Source organism: Cyprinodon variegatus, unplaced genomic scaffold (assembly GCF_000732505.1).
Source record: "Cyprinodon variegatus isolate N-32 unplaced genomic scaffold, C_variegatus-1.0 Scaffold641, whole genome shotgun sequence".
NCBI classification, from domain to species: Eukaryota; Metazoa; Chordata; class Actinopteri; order Cyprinodontiformes; family Cyprinodontidae; genus Cyprinodon; species Cyprinodon variegatus.
In genome coordinates, this window is record NW_015151094.1 from 287,501 (window position 1) to 310,219 (window position 22,719).

Here is a 22,719-nt window from a genome sequence, read left to right on the forward strand (position 1 = left end):
CCGATATTCAGTTTTAAGGCCGATACAGGCCGATACCGATAGGGGGCTGATTATATCGTGCATCCCTAATCTAAAGGATTTTTTTATATCTAAACATGTTAATGGTAAAGACTATACAATCTCCACGCAGCTTGATGTTTCTGTGACAACAGCTGCACATATTATTCAGAATGTTTAGACCTATGGGACTGTAGCAAACGCCCTGCAGGACGAAAATTGATGACAAAACAAAGAGGTGGATAATATGAATGGAAACAATAGAGCCCAGACATATGCTGGTGAAGATTCGCAGTCATCCAGGTTATAGTCATTCCATAAAAGTAAAAAAAAAAAAAAAACTACTGGACTTTGTTTACAAGCTTGATGACGTTTCGCTTCCCATCCACGAAGCATTTTTAATTCAAAATGTCAGAAATGGCGTTGAGTTTGAGGCTTTATAGACTGGACCAAAAACAAAGCCTTGTTTTGGCTTTGTCTAACCCAAAACAAGGCTTTGTTTTTGGTCCACTCTATACACTTGGAAACAACAATGTTTTAATTTTTTGGAGAGCCCAGACAAACTTCTTAAGAGATTAAAGGTGAACTTCAAGCTCAAGGAAGATCACTGTCAGATCGCACCATTCAATGCTGACTGAGCCAAAGTGGACTTAATGGGAAATAACCAAGGAGGACAAAATTGTTGGAAGCAAGTTCTAGAAAAGCCCCTGGAAGAATGTCCTGTGGACAGATGAGACAAAAATCAAACTTTATGCCAAGCCACAGTAGCTCTATGTTCACAGATAGAAAAAAATAAGCTATTATTCTGTTAAAGCACGGTAAAAAAAAGCTATTTCTGACTTTTTTTATTTGTTTCTTTTCACAGAACTTTATTCATTATTACTTTCCAGATTACTCCAATTCAGGTAATTTCTGTGACCACTGTGGATTTTTCTTTCATTAAAGAATAGGTAGCAACAATTTTGTCCACATATGTAAATCAAACATAGCAGAAATAAATATAAATTTAAGATGATCTAGATTCTTTTTGGGCTACATTTAAAATTTAGCATCCAGATTTATAAACTGAAAAGAAAATATTTCCCTTCCATTTCTTTTTAAGACTTATTTCCATAAAACCACAAATTTATATATTTTTTTCAGTTTTTTTTTTGTTTCCTGTCTCTCAACAGAGATCAAATTCATCCATGAGTTTAAGGAACTATATTCACTTTTACACTGTTTGCTTATGGCGTGTCAACTGTACATATGGGCTTAAAGATAATTTGCCTTTGGGCAGGTGATGTTGACCTAGTTTTCTTCAACGTTTCCAAACTAAATATAAGCACTGAGTAAGAAGCATGCTTAGAAAGTGATCTGGTGGATTCCTACACATTTCTCCATTTTGAAAAAGTCATACTTTGGCAGTCTCAAAGATAGAAATGAGGAAAGGCAGTCAAGACAAAAGGAGGGAGGAAAAAAACTTGAGGATGGGAGAATGAACATAGAAGAAAGAGGAACGCAAAGGAGTGAGATTGAAAGGATGAGGACAGGAAAACAAGAGACGGGACACAAGAAAGTACAGGAACATAGAAGAAAAGTAGAAAAAGTACGGTAGAAGGGAGGAGGAATTAACATTTTGGTAGTCTGAGGAAAGTTTTTCCGCAACCATTTCTATTCAAAATGGTTTTTATTCTCAATAGTGACTAGCGCCTAGAAAATAGTGAACTCTAATTTATATATTATAAGATTTTATAAGACAATTCCAGTGTGGGGAAATTTAAAAAAGTAGGTCAAATGAGGATTCAAGGGAAATCATAATGTTATGAATAAAAATTATGCCTATAAATTTGGTTAAATCTGTGGTCATGAAATGGTACTCCGTCGTCATGAAAGGGGTCATAGAATGCAAAACCACGTTTACATTGTCAGAGTTGAATAACAATTGTTCAGTGGGTGAAATGGACGTACAGAGAAGTTCAAACTCCATCGACACCTCCTTTCTCTCCAAAGCCAAACTCCCACCATAAAACAGGCGAATCCAAACGAAGCCCCAAGTTGACGTAAACTCGCGGATGTTGCCTTCTTTGGTTCTGGCCCGTACTTTTGTTACACCCCACTTTAACAGACAGAGCAGCCCACTGGTTCACTGACCCAAGAATATGAATAGATGTCGCTAAAATGCAAGATACCAGTTTAGCTGTTTAGTCTACAGTTGGGTTTATTTCTACAAGAATTACAAAGCAGGCAGTTTCTCTATTGAAAATGACCCAGGGCCATGGGCGTAAATGCAGTGTTCCAGGCTGCTCGGAGAAGGGGGACATTTTTCAGTCTTCCCAAGGATCCTAAGACTCGACAGGCATGGATTATTTTTGTCTATCAGAAGATCTCTGCAAAGTTTGATGCTCAGCTGTTCATTTGCTCTAAGCATTTTACAGAAGACAGTTTTCCAAATCTTGGACAGTTCAAAGAAGGATTTGCTAAATATAGCAATGCTAACATACTGTATCTATGGTGACCAAATATGGGTTCCAGAATAGGAGGACTCTTTGTTATTTTTTTTGAGGGGGTGGGGGGTATGCAAAAAGTAGGACATGTCCGGGAAAAAGAGGAAGTCTGGTCTTCCTACCATATCACAATTTTGAAGTTTCAGTGAGTGAAACAATTAGGAGGACTTTTAAGTGACAATCAAGGCCATCAGTGCAACAACAGACAAACCAACCCCCCCTGCAAACATGAACCAACTTCATATTAGAACTGAACCACATGCAGAATTGTACCTGATGGATGACATAGATGGAGTAGTGTAGCTGCTGCCGTTGCAGGAATGGGTGCAGGTGATGTAGGAGATAGAGGAGGTGCTTCTCCCGCTGGCGATGTGGAATGAGGATGGCTACGCTGTGCTTTGCCTTACAATACGAGGGCTCATACTCTCCCTCAGTCACTTCTTTGTTTTCATTCTCTACATCCTTAAGAGTCAATGAAGGTTCAAAGGACAGCTTCGAAGCTCCCACTGAAGACGAAAGGTTTGGAAAATTAGGTACCGTAGATAAAGTCTGGAAAGATATCTTTTCAATTTATGTAGATCAGACAAACTTACAACTATCAGGGAAACTTAGAAATCAAATTATAAGGTCATACATTTACAACTTTGCCAAAACTGTGACATTAAATGACATATTGAAATAGACTAAAAACTGAAATTATCTGAATGGCAAAACATGAGAGACAGGTAGGAAAATTTTTTTTACTTTTTCCACCTTCATTAAGCAAATCGGTAATGGGGGAAAAGACAGTGCTGTGATCAAAATACATTTGCACTGGCTTCTATTAAAACAAAAACACCTTTTTGATTTGTCTTCTTTTGACCTAAAAAATGTCTAAACATATTAGTTTTCTATTGGGACAAATTGTTTAAAGCTCTTGTCTTTCACTTTGTTCTAAATCCTTTTGTTGATTTGGATGTATGCCTGAACTTAACTTTATATTAAAAAATGCATAAAATCTTTTTTATATTTAATCCCAACAAAAAACTGGAACATCATGAGACAAAATTGGCAAGCGATTGTTCATAACTTTAATAGCTCTGCCAATACCCAGCAACCTCTGAGGGAAAGCTGGCCCAGTGTGTGATGCTGCCACTACTGTATATTAGAGTAGCTCTAGTTTGATGACAAGTTGTTTTTTAACCACCCTTCGCTTTTGTATCATCTGATAAAAATAGCGTCATTGTTTTACGTGTCAAACACCTGGCAGTTTAACAGGCATGGAAACCCTTTTGGCAGCCATGTTATACCACTTTGGTGTTAAAAAGCACTGACCAAAATAAATTGCAAAAACCCACGTAGTGAGGCAAAGATGTAATAGCATTTATCAAAATCACTAAGGAAGGTACTCACCTAACAGTGGAGATTCTTCTGGACACTCCTCTTTTTCTGCTGAAATATTTAAACGACTGGTTTCTGCAGTCTGAGAGATTAATTTTTCCCTCAGTTTGTTTTCACTAACAATAGTTTGTGATGGAGCAAGGATAACATTAAAGGTTTTGTCAGTCTCCCCAGAAAAGGTGGTTATCCAAGCCAGCACCGACAACAAAAGACCAATCAGAACAAGATATTTGCCACGTCGTGAGACCTTTTTGACGGCTGTGCACAAACCCATGTCTCCGCCGACCTGATCGCAGTAGCAGAGAAAGTAGATTCCTTTATGCCTGGTTTAGGAGAATCCCATGCAGGAAAACACAGGGAGGGACACCGATGGTGAGAGCATCAGTGTTGAGTCGTCCCATGCTGGTGAACTTAATGAAGTCTTTATATATAAAGATTCAGTAAAAAAAAAAAAGAAGGAAAATTCTCAGATCTGAAGTCAAACACAGGGACGCATCGACAACTGTAAAAAAATTAAAAGAAGAAGCAGGTTACTACATCAGAATTACATTAAAAAAATACCCCCTCAAAGGGGTATTTTTTCCCAAAAGAAATACAATTTAAAATGACAAAGTTATTGATATGTTAAAAATGCATTTCTATTAAAAAAAAAAAAATTAACTCAGATCATCAACAACTTAAAGTAGAAGACAGATAAAATCAAAATAAAACAAGAAGTAAATTTTATCCAATAAAGAAAAAATATTCCCAATACAACCTGGCAGGAACTGCCATCAAACATTTGGATAGCTGGCAATAAGTGTGGTTTGGCATCACATCTCCATTTGATTTAAGTGGAGACTTTGATTAGGCCATTTCAAATCTGTTTTTATTTTTGACATGTCTAAAAATGGCTTTTAGACAGTTTTTAGTTAATGTCTAGACTGTATTTGAAATTCAGAAGTTAATTCTATCTAATATGGTTAAAGATTTAATCTCAGTTTTATTTATGAATTAATAGCTTTAGCAACCATAATTTATCTTTTATAACTAATCATGTTATTACATTTAGTTGTATGTACTGCCTTGCCATTTAAAGAAAAAATAAATTTCTCTGAAGAACTTTACATTTGTAAAATAAGATACAAAGTGCTACAGTTCGACTCTCGGCATGGACATCCAGGTGGACCCTTAGGTAAGGTCCTTAGTGCTTAGTGGCCTACCTCAGGCATGAGTGAAACCACAAATACAAGAGCCATACCGGCTCGGATGTCGCCCGGGTTAACAAGGTCCGCGTCAGTTGCTAGGGAACCAGGGCAACTTGATGACAACTGGGCTACTGGAACAAGACATACATGGACTAGAGCAGAAAACTTGGACCTGATGAAATGCTACTATAAAAACAACCCCAGTGAGAGAAGTTACATGCAGAGATTATGGGATATATGGATGCTTCAAAATCCATCATCGACACTGACAAAGGAACAACTCCTAGCTCAGTGTTCTAACATCCGCAAATGGCAGCTCCTATCACAACTAGAAATTGATGAGGTACAACTGACATGCTGCGGCAAGGGGGAGTCAGGACAAAAGGTCAGCAGGGAGATTTCATCATCATCCTAACACTCAGAGATTGGGCCCCAAGCTCCAATAACAATAACAAGCCCACTAAGCGTAAGGGCGGCTGACCTACGACTGCAGATCATAACCAAGCTGGACCAAGACTGCCAAGGCTGAGTGACAGAGTACCCTCTGAAAGTCTTCTAGAAGATTTAATGTCTAACCCTGACAGGGTTTCCTGTCCAAACAATTTTTAAAATCTCACCCCAAGGTTTGGTGAAAAGCTGGCAGCCCTGCAATAATTATATCAGAATTGTAAAAAAAAAAAAAAAATCCAGAACTCCTCAATTGGAAACAATTCAGTTTCACTCGGTTTAATTTAGTAAAAAATATTATTTAAGGAAACTTTGGCTATCCGATTATTTATCGAAAAATAACTGACAGATTAATCAATTGCAAAATAATATTTAGTTGCAGCCCTAGATCCATGGATTATTATTCCTTATATTTACTCTTACTAGAAAAAAAGACATTTATCACTGTATTTTTCTCTTCATAACTATCAGCAAAAAAAAAAAAAAAAAAAAAATCAACATTTCAATGTACAATATGATTACAAAGATATTTAAAAATCTGACTTTCTTCTTTATCTGATGGCACTCATCCGTATCAAACAGAAACATTAAGAAAAGAAACAGGTAGCTGATTATATTTACCTATGTAGTTACTATAGCAACTAGCCAACATAGTTTCAAAAGTTATAAAATCAATCCTGCTAGACAGGATTTTAGAGGTTATCAATTCTAAAGATAGACTTATAAATATAATAAGCAAAACTCTTTAGTATTTATGTGTTTCCTGGATGCATCAAAAGCATTTGATAGGGTAAAGCACAGAAAACTATTCACAAAACTGACACAAAAAGGAGTACCAGAGTATATTGTTCATTTTTTGAAGTACTGGTATACTCAGCAAACACTGCAGATTAAATGGGGGGAATGTGTCTCGGCTCCATTCAAAATTAGTCTCTTTAACTTGTATCTGGATGAACTGTCACACAAGTTGAGAGCTTGTCACACTGGTTGCGTGGCTGGTGACTTGGTACTTAATCGCCTGATGCATGCAGATATTTATTTATAGATTATTTAGCCCTAGTACTGCTGGGTTACAGCAACTACTTAATGCGCACTTTCATCTGGTTTGGTCTGCCGGCTTCCGTAGCGTCGTGAACGCGCAGGCGCGCGCTTTCAGGAAATCCTATACACTACTGTTTATGCTCTAAAAACATTCTAAATGACTTCGTTTCGAGTAAATTCTGGATGCTACCCACTCAGGACACTTGGAATACATTGGACGAGCAGTATGGAGGAATATTGACACGTTTTTTGTGGACTTTTATGGACCTTTCTGTCTCGGGCACCATAGACCTCCATTATTTGAATGTCAGCAGACAGCAAGAAGCCTCCCAGATCTCCAGATGCATTTGAGATATCAAAAAAGTACTCCAGAGTGTTGTTCAGCATGGGGGTGAGTAGAAAATGAAGGCTAATCATGTTTTGGGTGTACTATTCCTTTAACATCTGCTCTGAATATGGTCTGGAACACGACATAAAGTACAATCCATCCAAATGTGTGATCATGATCTGTAGGAGTAAGAAAGATAAATCTACTGAATTTCCAGATTGTCTGCTATCAAATACTGTGCTGAGTGTTACAAACAAAACCAAGTATCTTGGGCACATCATCACAGAAAATCTGTCAGACGATGATGATATCTAGACAATGTAGATTGTTGTATGCTCAAGCTAAAACCCTTGCTCGTAAATTCGGTGTATGTACTGATAAAGTCCAAGTGGAACTGTTTAATGCATATTTTACCTCTCTGTACAATGCTCACCTGTGGACTACATATAGAAAAATCAACCTTCAAAGGCTGCAGGTGGCCTATAATGATGCTATGCGGGTACTTTTGAAACGCCCAAAATGGTCCAGTGCAAGTGAGATGTTTGTCACAGCAAATGTCAATATTCTACAAGCAGTTTTTACGAAACTTAATGTAAAACTTTATTTGCAGGTTAAATGCATCTGGAAACGATATTATTTTGTCACTTACTGATACAACACGTAATGCAATCCGATATCAGTCCAAGCTGTGGAGAAACTGGTATTGTTGTCTATAATGGTACTTGTATTGTGCTTTTTATCATTAACTATTTTTATCTTATTTTATGTATGTATTTATTGGACAATGAGTCCGGAATAAAGTTTATCTATCGATCCATCTCCCGTATTTGTGCTATCGTTAAGAACTCATAAAAGTAAAGTCCTATTTTGCCTCATTCAGCTTTATTTCCTCTCAGGTAGGCTATCCTTTTCTTTTTTTTTATTAACAGACAAATGCTAACTTCGGTTAGCTTGTCGTGAATTAAGCTACAACACATTTGCCTTCAGAGTTGCTTGTGTCTGCGGCGGATGTAACATCCTAAACATCAGCATCAAAGTATTTATAATTTAACATTCAAGCGAGATAATACACAGCTACCGAAACCAAACACCGGGTCCCCCAAACGGAGAAAAAATAGCCTTTCTATGAATAGAGCTAGATAAACGACTGTGAAAAGCTAAAATAACGTACCTTACCTTTCAAGCAACTTCTATCGCCAGCTATCATGAACAAACAAACCCACATCAGTTAAAACAACTTCTTCCGCTCGGCGATCTTTCAAAATAAAATTAACACCTCTTTCTTACTTAGAAAATTATCAGGTTTTAGTAATTATCCAAGAGTTACATTGCATTTTTCTTTGTCAGATTCATGTTACAACCTTATGCAGGTGCACATAGAAATTGTATTTCGTAAATTGCAAAGTGTAATTTCTAAACAGAAAAATAATTATTTTTATGAAGTTACTCTCTGGATGATCGTGTTTTACGTTTCTTTGTGCACTTCCGGTTCATGTTTCAACCAAAAAAATTGAATACTTGGCAAAATCGTCAGCTTCCGCATGCAAGGACAGTATGAGCAATCTTATATATTTTTAAATTATGCCTGTTAAGCAGCTAAGGAACCAGAAGGGTAATGCCAAAGGTAAATCTAGAGGGTAAAATAAAAAGAGAAGCAAGATGAAAAAATAAAAGGAAGTCATAAAGGAACAACCCTTTTGACTGTGTGATTAGGTATTTATAAGATGAATTGTTTTTTTTTATATCCATTTAGAAATAGGCTTTGAGAATACATATTAAATTGCAGTATTTAATTGTGGATTAATAAATACAATTTACTGTTCCTCTTTAAGAATTCAATTTAAAATGGGCCATTAAAAGAGATTCTATAAATTGGATTTCAAATTGTACGATTTAAATGTTAATTTTGAAGTGGGTGTTTAGCTTTTTCAGTGGCTTGTAGTCCTCCGTGAAGCACATGTATTTGCATTCCCTCCAGTTGCTATTCATTGCTGCTTTTTTATTTTTTTTAAAAGTTTATATTTTTTGTTTAAATTTAGACCGTTTTTAACAAAAAAAATGCCTTTTTTAATTCAAGATTCAGCGCCAAAAAATATCAGCAGCATATATTAATGGTAGGACTAATGTAAAAATAAGTGGCATGGGCCTTAAAAAAAACTTGTATTGGTCTATCTCTATCAAGAACAAAGCTTGATCTTTTCTTTTTGTTGATTTATCCTGTTTTATCTATACTGCAAAGAAAATATATAAACACTATCTCAGATGGTCTTCCACTGTTTAACATTCAGTCTTTAACAATACCACTTATACCTCTATGGCCAAAATATTTTTTCTTATATCGGAAGAAACTATGCCAGAGCATAGTCTTCAACCACAATAGTGCCAACATTACTCCGATAGTATTTTTTCATGATGGCTCTCATGTAAAAAAAAAAAAAAAGAATAGTGCAATCCTTGCCTGGATAAGCAGACAACACTTAAAAGTTTTAGAAGACAAAAAGTTGTTTGTTTTCTTGTCTTGTATTTATAAAAAAAAAATAAACTAACAACAACACAGACACAAATCCTGAAAAAGGCTTTTACACAGAGATGTCCCAATAACATCTGGATGCTCAGTCTTGGACATGCCTGAAGGGTTAAATTATACCATTGGCATTTTTTATGTATGTTGATGAGATTATTACATTTAAAATGCTAACATTCTGAAATATGTTTCTATTATATTACCCGCTAATCTCTCAGAAAAAAAGTCATTTGGTGTTTTATTCATTCTACCTTCTGAGTCTCATATGGCCTTAATATTGCTTCAGGAAAATGTTAAAGACTTTAAAATTTGATGATGGGAAATCTGTTTCTTCTTTCCTTCTGTTCCAAAGGTATGGCTGTTTGCTTACTGGAAAAATGACATTAACATGTGAAGCTGACCCTCAATGTTTGCTCTTAACAGCAACTTGTGATTACCAAGAAGAAGAAGGAGAACACTCCTCGAAAGATCCACGCTGTATTCATGCCTCCTACATTTTTCCACATTTTGTCACCCTACTACCACAAACTTTATTGTACTTTATTGGAGGTTTTTATTGTAGACCAACATGAAGAAGAGCAAAACTGTAGAGTGGAAGAACAATGGAACATTTGTCCTTGTGTGTTTCAGTTCATTGTTGGGTTGAAAGGTGAGAAGCTTCCAAAGAAACTTTGAACAATTCACTAATTTTACTATCAAGAATGGTTAGTTCTCCTGTCTGTGTTAAAGAAAGGTCACCATAGGCAGTGATGCTGTTTGAATGGTATTCCCAGAGTACTGTTAGTTTACCTCCTCACAATGCAATTTATTGTATGCCATAAAGTTTGCATTTTGGCCTCATATAATTGAATTGTCGTCTTCCCCCCAAGTGTTTCCTCTGGGTTGTGCAAAACTAAGCTTTCTTAATAGTATTTTTTTCTTAATCTTTCTCTATCTGCCTCTCTTCCATAACCCTCAGATCTTGTATTTTATGAATGTATTTCAGCTGAAAATGTTGTGCCATATTAGACAAGGTGAATATAAACAGTAGATATTGTTCTGACATGTAAAAATTGCCAACTGTAAGTATTGACAACAGTTATATGTCGTTGAAAATTAAGATTTGGAAATGTGTGTCTCTTCCATTCGATTTTGATATTTCCTTTTCACTGTTTACATTTCCTTTAATATATTTATATATATTTTTTGTAACTGTTTACATTTCCTTTCCTTTTAATATATCTATATATTTTTTTTATATATTTTTATTTTATTTTTATTTCACGGTAGCTGTTATGGAAGTCCCAAATCTCATTGTATCTGTCACAGAATATAATGACAATAAAGGCTTTTTGACTTTTGACTTTTGACTTTTGATGTGGCTTCACCCATCCATCCCTCCATCTTCTCCTGCTTGTTCCATCAGGTTCACGGTCGAGCCTGTGCCTATCCTGGCGCTGGAGACAGTACATCCTGAACAGGTTACAGTCTGTTGCAGGGCAACACAGAGACACACAGAGAAATACATCCATGCACACACACACACACACATCCAACATTTATAGATTTTAAATTTTTAATTCTATTTCAGTGAAATATTACTCCTGGGTACAATTTTTGGCTACCTTACTCTCCTGTAGGCCAAACTCTGTCCATCTAAAAGACTAATGTAGGACATTCAGAGCATGGAATATTCTTTTATAAACTAAACCTGCCTAAGCTTTTTTCACTACCTTGTTCCTGATCTGCATTTTTTGTTCCTTGATTTGTTTATCAATGTTCTCTTATAAACCTCTGAGGAGTTCACATATCAAATGTTTTTATACAGAGATTAAGTTATACACAGGGTGTACTCTATTTACTTATTACTATATGACTTCATCAGAGTAATTTAAAATAATAGAAATTCCAAACCAGAATTTTATTTTCCCCAAACAGAGGCAGAACCCTGACACAAAGAAGTTTTCCCTTCAAGTCTTGGAGTCTTCTTACAGATATCTCAACACAACAAGTTAAATAAACAGGAAGCTTAAAGATGGGATTTAATGGATTTATTTATACAAAATATTCAACAACTTCTTAAAAGACATAGTATAGCAGACTTAAGCTGGAGACTAACAGTCATAAAGGTTGAGTTTAACGGAAACTTTAGGTTTATCTGCATTAAGTACATTTTATTTTATTTGTCAAAAAGTAAAGAAATTTAGATAAAAGTTTTTTTGTATTTTTATAAAATCCCAAAGCTAATTTTTTTGTTTGACGATCTGTAAATTGTGCATTACCCTGATAATGATTTGTAAGTGGTTCTACAAGAATCTTAGAGGTGGTATCTTTAATCAGTCATCACTGAGATCTTTTTGTTCAGTGTCTAACTCACTTTTACAGCTCCGGGTTTTACACCAGTCATTATTTAGACTTTATGGATTAGTTAAGAACTGACTTCTGCCATATTTATGCATTATTCTGATCATATCAGCAGACGTAGGGACTGACTCTTGGGCCTACTGTAGTGTACACTTAAGAAACAAACAGTCATCTTAGAACCTATAACTTACAGAAAGAATCAGTGTTAGCATTTGTGTTGATGACTGATTGTCTGATTGTGGAAATTGTCATGGGGTCAGGTAATGCATGCCCATCTCCTTTACATAAGAGAACTCCTTCTTGACTCTTCAAAACTCAAGGACAGAGTAACTGTTCCACTGCCAAAGCTCACCCTCGGTCTATGTTTCCCTGAAGTTGTGTCACAGTCATTTCCGTTGGTCTTCAGACTGATGGATGAGGATGGAGTTGAGGCAGATGATCCACCAATGCTGCCCGACTTCTTCCTTGAAGCCGTGCTTTGTTTTAGCGTGGCTTTGGCAGCCACCTTAAAGGCATGTGCCGCAGTGCTGCATCGTACCTCCTCTATGGTGTTCCTGGATGGTTTGAAGAGAATGATGTACACCTTGTTAAAGAAAATGCAAGCCAGCAGCCCAAAGCTGGATGCTAGAATAGCAATAACCTCCACGGCAGACACAAATTTGCCGTAGGTACTAAAGTAGGCAGGGATAAAAGAAATCCAAACGATGAAGAATATGAGCATGCTAAAGGTAATGAACTTGGCTTCTGTAAAATTTTCTGGAAGTTTCCTGGATTTAAATGCAAAAAAGAAACAAATGGCTGCCAAGAGACATGTGTAGCCAATGAGAAACCCTAGAGCCATCACTGAACCTTCATTGCATGTGATGAAAATAATTTCATCAATGTCATGGTTCCTGTAGCTCGAAGGGGGGGCATTGTAAAGCCAGACAACGCAAATCATCACTTGGACAAATGTGCACAAAAACACCAAAAGAAACTGTAGATTCAGTCCCCACCATTTACGATGGAGACTTGTGGGGATTTTTGCCTCAAATACCAAAAGCACTCGGTTAGTTTTCACAAGAATGCAGGAGATGCAGAGAACAAAGCTAATCCCGAAGGCTGGTTGCCGTAAGCGACATGTCCAATCCTGTGGTTCACCGATGAAAACTAAAGAGCTGGAGAAGCAGCAGATAAGTGAAAACAGGAGAACGTAGGATAGTTCACGGTTGGTGGCCTTTACTATCGGGGTATTGCGAAATCTGATAAAGACTCCCATCACAAAGGCTGTCAGGATGATGCCAACCACAGCACATATGGCTAAAGCTATCCCAAAAGGTTCTGTCCAAGAGAGATACTCTATTTCTTTCAGGAAACAGAAAGTATGGTTCCCATTGGACCAGGAATTGTTTGGGCATTTGGTGCAGACACTGGCATCTGTGTAAACAAAATAACACAAACTTAGTTAAAACCTATAATAGTTAAAAGGATTACTATCATGGGCGTTGCTTTAATGTAGGCCTACCTCTGTGATTACTGAACTCTCCGTCTGAACACTCAGTGCATTCAAAGCAGCATGTAGGCATGCTGTCAATGATTCCCTTTCTTGTGCCAGGCTCACAGTCCTCACTGCAGTTTGAGAATGGCACCTGTAAAAAATCAACAAGTATGAAAAGGAAAGATAATTAATAGCAGCAGTGTGGCTGAAACCAAACCTTTGGACACACTTCCTCATCCACAATGACTAGGCCTTTGTTAATATTTGTGAGCGAGGAAGTAATAAAAGCAAATGATCTCAAATGTTATTAAATAAACCTGTTGGTTCTTATATCCAATAACCGTTTAATATGAACAGTATGAAATATTTTAAAATAGATTTCTTTCTTTCTTCCTAAAGTTTTTCTGATAATGTTTATTTTGCTCTCCTAATCTCATTGTACACAATCTACTCAGTTTGAAAGTGATGTTAACAAAGAGTGAAATAAATAAACAGGGATCTCCTTCTTCATATCCTTTTGGAGAACCAAACTGAAATTATGAAAAATACTTTATAAAACAGAAATGCTTACATTGCTTATTCCATATCTGTCTGACTTTGTTTGGTTTCTGTTTTTTAAATCTAGAATTTTTAGTTAAAGACGGAGAGCAAAGGGAAATGAATGCTGAAAATCTCTTAGGAAAACCGCGCACAATTAGTAAAGGTCAGGATCTCCTAAAACTAGCCCCACCAATGCAGCAAGCTTTAGTGTTACAATTTTTTCATTAGATATTCCAAAAAACTTTAAAAAAAAAAAAACAATCCACTGGACTTCGTTTCCAAGTTTGAGGACGTTTGGCTTCCCATCCTGGAAACCTTTTTAATTCAAAATGTCAGAAATAGCACAGAGTTCAAGGCTTTATAGAAGTCTATGACTCCTTTCAGAGTCCTAGACCAGCATCGGGTTTTGCAGACTAACAAAGAACACAAGCAACTGCCCATCCCTCAGGGACGGACCTATTTGTCCTTTTCAATTTGCAGGTTTTCTAAGCCAAAAGAAGGCTGTCTCTTTTGTCCACTCTATAAGCCTCAAACTCAAAGCTATTTCTGGAATTTTTAATTGAAAAAGATTTCTGGATGGGAAGCGAAACGTCTTCAAACTTCAAAACAAAGTCTTTGGAATGACTATGGAATGACTATGACCTGGATGACTGAGAATCTTCACCAGCATATTTTCATTAGATACCATTTTTTTTCCAGAAACTATACAGATTTTGGAAAATATCCAGAGCCATGGTGTTTTATGATGTGTGAGTCAAATGGACAGCTGCCAAATGTGAGGATAAAAGAGAATGCATGATATATCAATAAAAAACAAATCTGCCGAATCACCCTCAACACATTTGATATTGTTTGTTTTTGTATGTTGCCCCCCACATTTGCTGAGTGGAAGTATTAATGTTTACTGCATAGAATAGAGAGCTCACACTGTTTACCGTCAAAATAAGCTCAGGTTGACTGAGGTGCATTCAATACATTTAAATCAAATATGTTTATTTCAGTTATGTTGTAGTAAATTAGAAGTGATCCTTGTTTTTGGTTGAAGCAGTTTTTGTGGCTGATCTTCTGGCTAAGTAAAACCACTGCTCCCTAAATTTTAAGCAGCTTAATTTGTTAACTCCAAGAACTCTAATCTCTCAAGGTCAGACACATTTGGTGCAGACTGTCTATTCTCATGTACCTTTTCAAATGTTCTTCTCTGTATTCTGAAGAATATATTTTCTCCTAAACTGATTATTTATTTTAAACAAAACAGATTTAGATAACTTTGATCTAATTTCTGACAATTCTAATAGTCATCTGGCATATAAAACCATCACGCCTTGAAAAAATGCACAAATAAAGTGTTTATCTATTCGTGAAAAAAGGAAACCATGTAGTAAAGCTTAGTTCAGTTACATGTATAATGAATCTCACTGATCATGATCTATATCTTATAACCAAGGGTCAGAATAGACATCTCAATAAATCAAAGTATTTGTTCTTTGATTAAGGTCTTTCTTCACCACAGCAGATCAGAACAGCATCCACATTTAGCTCATAACTTAAAGAAGTCGACAGAACCACATCATTTGTACAAAGCAAAGCTGCAAAATGGCAACACCTTGAGATCCTGTCCATGAATGTTCATGTCCGTGCGGGAGTGGGGGCCTAGTGGTTAGGGCATAGAGCTTGGAATCCTGAGGCTCCGAGTTCAAGCCCCACTCCCACAGACTGCAACTCTGGGTCCCTGAGCAAGACCCTTAACCCTAGACTGCCTTCCGGGTGCTGCACAATGGCATCCCACTGCTCCCCAAGGGGATGGGCGAAATGCAGAGAGTTTGTTTCATTGCTCTGTACTTGTAACAGTGTAATGACAATAAAAAGCTGGGGAAAAAATGAATACCACAAAAAGGCTTGGAAACAAGAACCAACCCTGGCAAAGTCCACAGTAAGATGTTAGAGTACAGTACAGTATCTGAATCTGAAATGGACTCACCTCTAAGCTGTATCCATTCCAAAGAATCCTTGTTTTGTCAATTGACAGTTTGGCTCCTTTCTTCGCATGGATATTGTAGTATCCAACTTCCTCGAACATTACTGAGCCATCTTCAGCAGATCTCTGCCAGTTTATAATGGTATAGTTTGCTACCAGGTCTGCATTTTCATCAAAGTGGATTTTTTCACCCATGCTGTTTGTGTAGTTCAGATGTCTGAGCTGCTTCAATACCTATAACAGAGACCGACAGGGATGAATCACTCAAACTTCTCCAGAGAGTTTTTGTTAAACTGTTTTCATTCAGAAAGAAATTTTACCTGCCATGCTTCAATTTTCTTTATGTCTGCACATGAATTGTTGGCAAAAAGTCCATGTCCAGGTGTGCAAGTAAATATGTCCTGTAAGGCATGTGCAATGGAATAAACTGCTACATATGCATTATAGGAAATGCGAAGGTGTGTGTAGTCCAAATATGGGGTCTCAACACTTGTGATATCTTCCTCACCAGTGCACAAAGGTCTGAAACTAGTGCTGCCATTCTCACTTTCCTGAACTCTTGGACTATCTTCCAGGTAACAGTTAAAGGTTTCCTCCCAAAATTCTCGGACAAATTCATTATGACTGTCTTTCTTAGGCTGGACCCGCTGTAAGAACTCTCTAAAGCCAGGTATATGTCCAGCTCTTAAAGCAAAACCAATTGTTCCTCCTACAACATCTAGATATTCGGGTTTAGCAATAAGAGAGGAGCTTGCCCATGCTTCACTGGCTAGCCAGGTGCGATCTGTGATGTTTCTCCTGACCATCTCTTTGATTAAAGGCTCAATGTCTGGGCCGCCAGCAAAAACAACAATTACTTTAGCTGTGGAGTTTTCAATCCTGTCCGCCAGAGCTCGGATCTCGTGATATTCAAAGTACTGTGAAATAAGTTCATTCAGGTGAATGCAAATGTCCCTCTCTTCTATTTCCTTTTCAAACTTTTCAATTCCTGGCCGCCCGTAGTCATCATCCGAAGCAACAGCAATCACCCAGTTCCACTGGAAGTGCTCTATGATGTCTGCCATGGCTGTGGCCTGGTATTCATCTGTTGGAATGGTTCTCATGAAAGATTTATACTGGTTCTTGTTGCTCAGGAGTCGACTGGAAGAAGCATAGCTGATCTGAAACCAGAAGGATTTTAACTGTTAGTTAGGTTTATATTTTCTAGGCCATGTCTGATTCATTAATTCTGCTTTGATTTTCTTTCATTTAACCTCAAGGATATTTTTGTCCAATAAATACAGATAAAAATCTACCAATCAGATACTGACCTGTGGGATATAAAAGAGTCCTAGGAGGTTTGCAACTGCTGTGGAGACCGCAGATCCAGCAGCCCCAACAACTGCAATGGTTGATGGGATATGATCAGTGCAGTTGCAAAACTCATCTAAATTTAGGGAATCAATCTTGTTTTGAGCCACAAAACTGAGAGTTGCCTCCAAGGCTTTGGACACAGTGTTGCATGTATCAAAGATCCTGTAGCCCAGGGTGATGTTTTGCAATAAATCACTGCTGTTGTTAATCTCTTCAATGGCAAATATCATTGCCTGCATCCAACGGAAACCTCTGAAATTGAACCTGTAAAATTAAACAAGATGAGTACAAAAAAGTTCAGTGTTCAGAATAGTTTGAGTAAACTTATATGCAGCACATTCACATGACCCTTTGCCATTTTTTTTGGTTTTCAGTCACAGTTTTGCAGTTTTAATCATATTGTGCCTGACTATTTTTCAGTGAAAAGATTATTTAAATTAAAGGCAAAACATTCCATTTTTACCAGGTTTCAGTTTGTAACCAGCTGCAGGGTGTAAAAAAAAAAATCCATAACCCTGGGGGTTTAAGTTATTAAGCAATACTTTACGTTTCACTACATATTTATACTATGCTTCTGACTGGAAGTAATTCTTGTCAGAGAATTTGTGTAAGAGATTTTATGTAAGAAACTAAGAATTTGATTAAGGTGATGGCCAGGAGTCCTTCCAACCTCAGAGACTTTCTCATCAATTGAAGATATGGTCAAAATAAAGGTGGAAAGATACCAGTCGAAAAAACTGCTCAGCATTTAAAAGGGTTTCTATAAAGCCAATCAAGAATTTTCCCTGATTATTAAGAAAGATTTACAATCTTAAATAAAAACTATTAAATGCTTAGGGAAAAAAAATAAAGGAGAAACTCTTAGAAGAAAACTAGAAAGAGTTGTAGAAGATATAAAAGGCTCATAGATTGCAGGTAGTGCCAGTCCAGTCTGAACTGGGATGTGCCAATGTGTGATTATCTTTGTGTGTGTCTGTGTGAGAACTAAGCTATTTTTGTATGCAGCTGAACAATCTTACTGGTTGAAGTGTGACAAAATGCAAGAATGTTCCCTTGGTTGCTTGTCTTTCCTTAATTTGTGCAGCAGAAATTAAGTCCAGATCTGGATGGAATCCCACAATTCCCTGTACTGTGAGGCCCACTTGGACTAAGTCCTTTTTTGTTTCCCCTGCTGTGGTGCACACATATCACACTATCCTCTCTCTTCCTAGATGTCATATAATCCACTAAGAACTCCTCCTTACAAGATAATGTAAGGTTTTTCCCAGAACATCCTTAGTTCAGATTGCAGACCTCTTCTGTGAAGTGTATCTCATCAGTGGTGTTGTTTGGAAACTTCACAGGCATGTTAACAATGTGTATCTTAGAGCAGTTAAGTGTACAGAGAGTGCAGGGTTAAGGACACAACCCTGTTGGTTGCCATAGTTTTGGATCAGCAGAGCAGATGTAAATGTTCCAGTTCTCACCACCTGTGGCCTGTCATGAGGAAGTCAGTGGTCTGCAGTATGAGCAGAGGGTCGATTTTAGAGCCTCTCTAATTCATTGGGAGTTAAAAAATCTAGGGTTTTGTCACAGTTCCAGAAATTTGGCCCTTCTCTACTAATTAGGCTTGAAGCCTCTAAATTATGGATCAAAACACAAATACAATCATAAAGAGGCTAAAGTTACTGATGGCACCAGCACCACCATCTTAAAGCGAAAACTATAGTATTTCTAAGGTAATTTAACATATTTTATGATTTTAAGATTACAGTATACATTTCAAGGGTAGGGTACTGAACTTCAGCTCATTTATGGTACAAGCCGAAATGCTTCGGACTTGCAACTGTTATTTTACACTGAAAATAATTTTTATGTAAGAAGTGCTTAGAATTGTAAAATCTGAATGAAAAATAAAAGTCAAGATTTTTACTTTATTATGTAATGTAATTTTCTTTTTGTTAGAATTTATATTTTGAAGCCGTTATCAAAAAAAGTATCGTTCAGAAACCAATATCGGACTAAACATTTACGTTATTGAAATGAAGGTATCAGTATTGGTACTTGTATCAAACATTTTTATTGATACCCAGCTCTATACATTTATTTTAAAACAAAACAAAAACATTATCAGTGAATGTAAAAAAGAACAAATCTAAACCTACCAGGGATTTGAATAGTTTTAGGCTTAATTATAAAACTGACATCAAACCATGATGTACTGTATATTTGAATAAATTGGGTTTATTAAATATGTAAGACCAACATCTAGACATCCAGAAAATTTAAAAAGTACTGCAAAGAAAAACGTGAGTTTAGCTAACAAAGTTTAGACTAGCAAACAAAAAATAAAAAAAATAGCAACACAGAAAGACACAGAGCACATGCAAAGGAAAAAAAATGCTAGAATAAAAAGGCTGCAGTCCTATAAAAATAGAGATTAGCAAATTACTAACACACTGCAAATACAAAAACTGCTGTGTACAGATAAATAATGCTAAAAGAAAAAGACACAAACGCATTGAATTAGTTTGCACCTTTTATTAAAATGCAGCTGTTTTGTACTTGCAGCATTTGCCCTTTGCATGTGCTTTTGGCTGTTAGCATAATTTACATGTTTATAAAGCAGGCTTTGTCTTTTGCTATGTGTCTTTGTATTTGTAGAACACCTGCACTTTGCTGCTCACTATGTTCTGACTTATTGGCTTTGCAGGCGTGTCTGTTTTCCGCTGCATTATTTTAACCACTCAATAAATCAGTTGTCAAACAATGGCAATGGGGGTGCAGGAGGATAGAGAAGTTGGTCTTTTTTTGAAGATGAGATCTGGCATGCAACCTTTTCAAATAATTCTTTGCATGTAAAACAAGTTAGAATATTATTACATTGCATGAAATAAAAAATACAGGGAGTGTATAACACACGTTTTTATTTATTTTACTATATTTATTTATTTATTTGACAGGGATAGTGTACATTAAAAAGCAGGCAATTTTACATCTGTTGTCCCTGGTCGGATCTGAAAATGTTACCTAAACAATTACACTATATATGTATATATATATATATATATATATATATATATATATATATATATATATATATATATATATATATATATATATATATATTGCCATGTATACACAGTTTTTTTAGATGCTTTTTGAAAAGATTGTATTTTGTAAGTTCTCTGATGTTCTGAGGGACAGAGTATCACTGCTGTGACTGCAAAGGCTCTTTGACGGAAAGCACTATTGCGCAGAGGAACAACACATTCTTCTCTGGCTGACCCTCGTGTTACGGTCAGTGTGTTCCTGATCTTTACAAACTAACTAAGTGGAGGAGATGACAGACCATGCATTATTTTGTAAAAACAGACAGAGGTTTGAATACTATTGAACACCATTAAGACTATTCTTTAAAATGCTGTTCTCTGTGAAGTTGTAATTCATGCATTTACAATACATTAATTAATGTAATAGTAATATTTATGTAATGTAATGTTAATGTAATAATAATGTTAACGTAATGCAAAGGTTAATTTTTGTATTTCTTAACTTTTTTAGATTTATATGTAAGATATATGCTTATGTATAAAGCCCAGTTTTTTAAGACTAAGTTTTTTGAGTCTTATATTTTATTACTCGGTCTGTGTTTTAGTTATAAACGGCTGAAATCTTACCTAACACATTGTGTAGATTGTGGTCGAGCTGCCAGGTCTTGGTCTTTGGATGCGACACCAAAGTGTATGGGGAAAAGTCCTCCAAGTAAAATGTCTCCAGTCATTTGCGCTCTCTGGTGGGGTCCATATGTTGAAATCACATAACTGGACCCCATCACTATCAGGTAATAAAGAAAAAGCCTCATCTTCAGTGGGGTAGGGTTGTTCTCATTGACTTGCCAGCATCAAGCTATTATTTTGCTCTTCTTTCTTCAGTCCCCTCAGCGCACTGATTTAGGTTTTTCATGTTTGCAACTTTGAAAAACTTTACCTGCAAGAGAAGCAAGAAAAAAGTGAAAATTGACTTTTCCTTTACAGTTAAATGGTATGTAATTATATTACAAGTAAATACTTGATAATTTATAGGATTAATTTTGAATTGACATATATTTTTACTCCATAATATTTCCAAGATGCTTGGATCAGTTCTCTTTATACAACAGAGAACACTACCAGAAGCCATTTTGACTCTCAGCCGCATAACATGGCCAACTATTGTATCTCATGAGCTGATTAGGCATTCCCTCAACAATGACACAAGTTTCTGTTTGTCCTTAACTAAAATGTTTTAAAACTAAACGTTTCCGTTTTCAGCCATCATCTAAGGACTGAGTCACACCATAACGACCTCCTTCCTGCAAAAACCTCTGAGCTAAAAGCTGTGGCCAGTGGACTGCAGTCACCATGGAGAAAATTCATGGCCGCTCCTCCAAAAGAAGTTAATACTGCTGGAAAAATGCTGGAGCAGAGCTCTGATAATGAAGTCACTCCCACTTTCTTTTCTTTCTTTCTTTTTTTTTTTTGAAGTATAGAAAGGTAGATGTGCTTTTTATGAGCTGTGTAAACAAATGTTGATTCGAAGTTAGTTGTTTGTATTTTTAATAATATCCTATTTTTAATGTTAAGCTATAGATAAAACACAAAACATGTTTATTCTTTCTCAATGAGCAAAAATAACCAATTCACCATATACTCTGGATCTATCTGTGTTATAATCCTTACTATCAATCACTGAATATATATAAAACTGAGAAAATATGAAGAGCAAACATTTTCTTTGCCTGCTTTTTCTTTGCCTACTTTTTAAATAATCCCTAGACACAAAAACATAAGCATCAATTTTAAGGAGAAAACTTACCATCTGAACTCCTTTACCATTGATAAACCTTGAGTCAGTCAGTCCGTCTTCAGCTTTTCCCAGACCTCAACCACTTTATCTGAAATATCCAGGATGCTGAGTGAATTCAAAAGGCGATGCTGCTGCCATCCAAACCTCCTTCTGTTGGATAAATCATTAACAGAGAGAAGGATTGTCCATTTCCTTCAGCTAATGAAGTCTGCTCATGGTTAAATCCCCCTCAAACTGGTCACCATGTGAAGTGTTCATTTACTTTTAATGTAGACGCTGCTGTCATATATAAATATATTTAGGAACATTACAAAAAAGGGAACATTATACATATAGGTTAAAATATAGATGCAGAAAAATATATAGGTTTGAAATAAAGTTACATTTTTTACACAGGAACAATAACACATCAAAGTACAAAAACCTTAATACATGTATTAACAGATACAAAATCTAATGTAAATGAAACATATGTTTTTAATAAAATCTCAGGTGGCACGATTGTTCACAACCTTAATACTGAAACTACATAGAAACCCCTTTTGACAGTGTTTTACAAGGTTAAGGAAAACAGGGAGGGCTTTTTAAAATATTCCACGTTACACCCCGGCGAGCCCCGAACCCATTGGCTCGCTGCAGCCCAGTGGGACCTCGGCACTGTGGGCTATGGGGTCATGCTCTGCAGGGACTGGGCCCCTTTTGGGTTTGGCTCCTTGGTGACTAAGCTCTGGGTGCTCTCATCTGCCCTTCTGTGGTGGGTGTGGCCATACCTATGTATGGATGTGATATGAGGTGCCTTTAGATGTCTGTGACC

At 36.5% G+C, this 22,719-nt stretch overlaps 2 protein-coding genes across 2 annotated transcripts in view; both read right to left on the bottom strand.

The window, feature by feature from the left end:
• b4galt4 (UDP-Gal:betaGlcNAc beta 1,4- galactosyltransferase, polypeptide 4) overlaps positions 1-8,061 on the bottom strand; it is a 15,977-nt gene extending 7,916 nt beyond the window's left edge. Inside the window, exons 1-3 of the mRNA XM_015393444.1 lie at positions 8,043-8,061; positions 3,876-4,365; positions 2,757-2,989 (exon numbers count right to left, since the gene is read on the bottom strand). Coding sequence (XP_015248930.1) covers positions 2,757-2,989; positions 3,876-4,137 — 495 coding nt within the window. The 5' untranslated portion in view covers positions 4,138-4,365; positions 8,043-8,061. The remainder of the gene's footprint in view (positions 1-2,756; positions 2,990-3,875; positions 4,366-8,042) is intronic.
• A 3,952-nt stretch (positions 8,062-12,013) lies between these two features.
• casr (calcium-sensing receptor) lies at positions 12,014-20,922 on the bottom strand. Its single transcript, XM_015393438.1, has 6 exons — positions 20,738-20,922; positions 17,036-17,342; positions 16,046-16,885; positions 15,729-15,959; positions 13,238-13,361; positions 12,014-13,149 (listed from the first exon to the last, which is right to left on the bottom strand). Exons 1-6 carry the CDS (start codon positions 20,920-20,922, stop codon positions 12,014-12,016), a joined length of 2,823 nt encoding a protein of 940 aa, XP_015248924.1.
• Between the last annotated feature and the right edge of the window lie 1,797 nt (positions 20,923-22,719).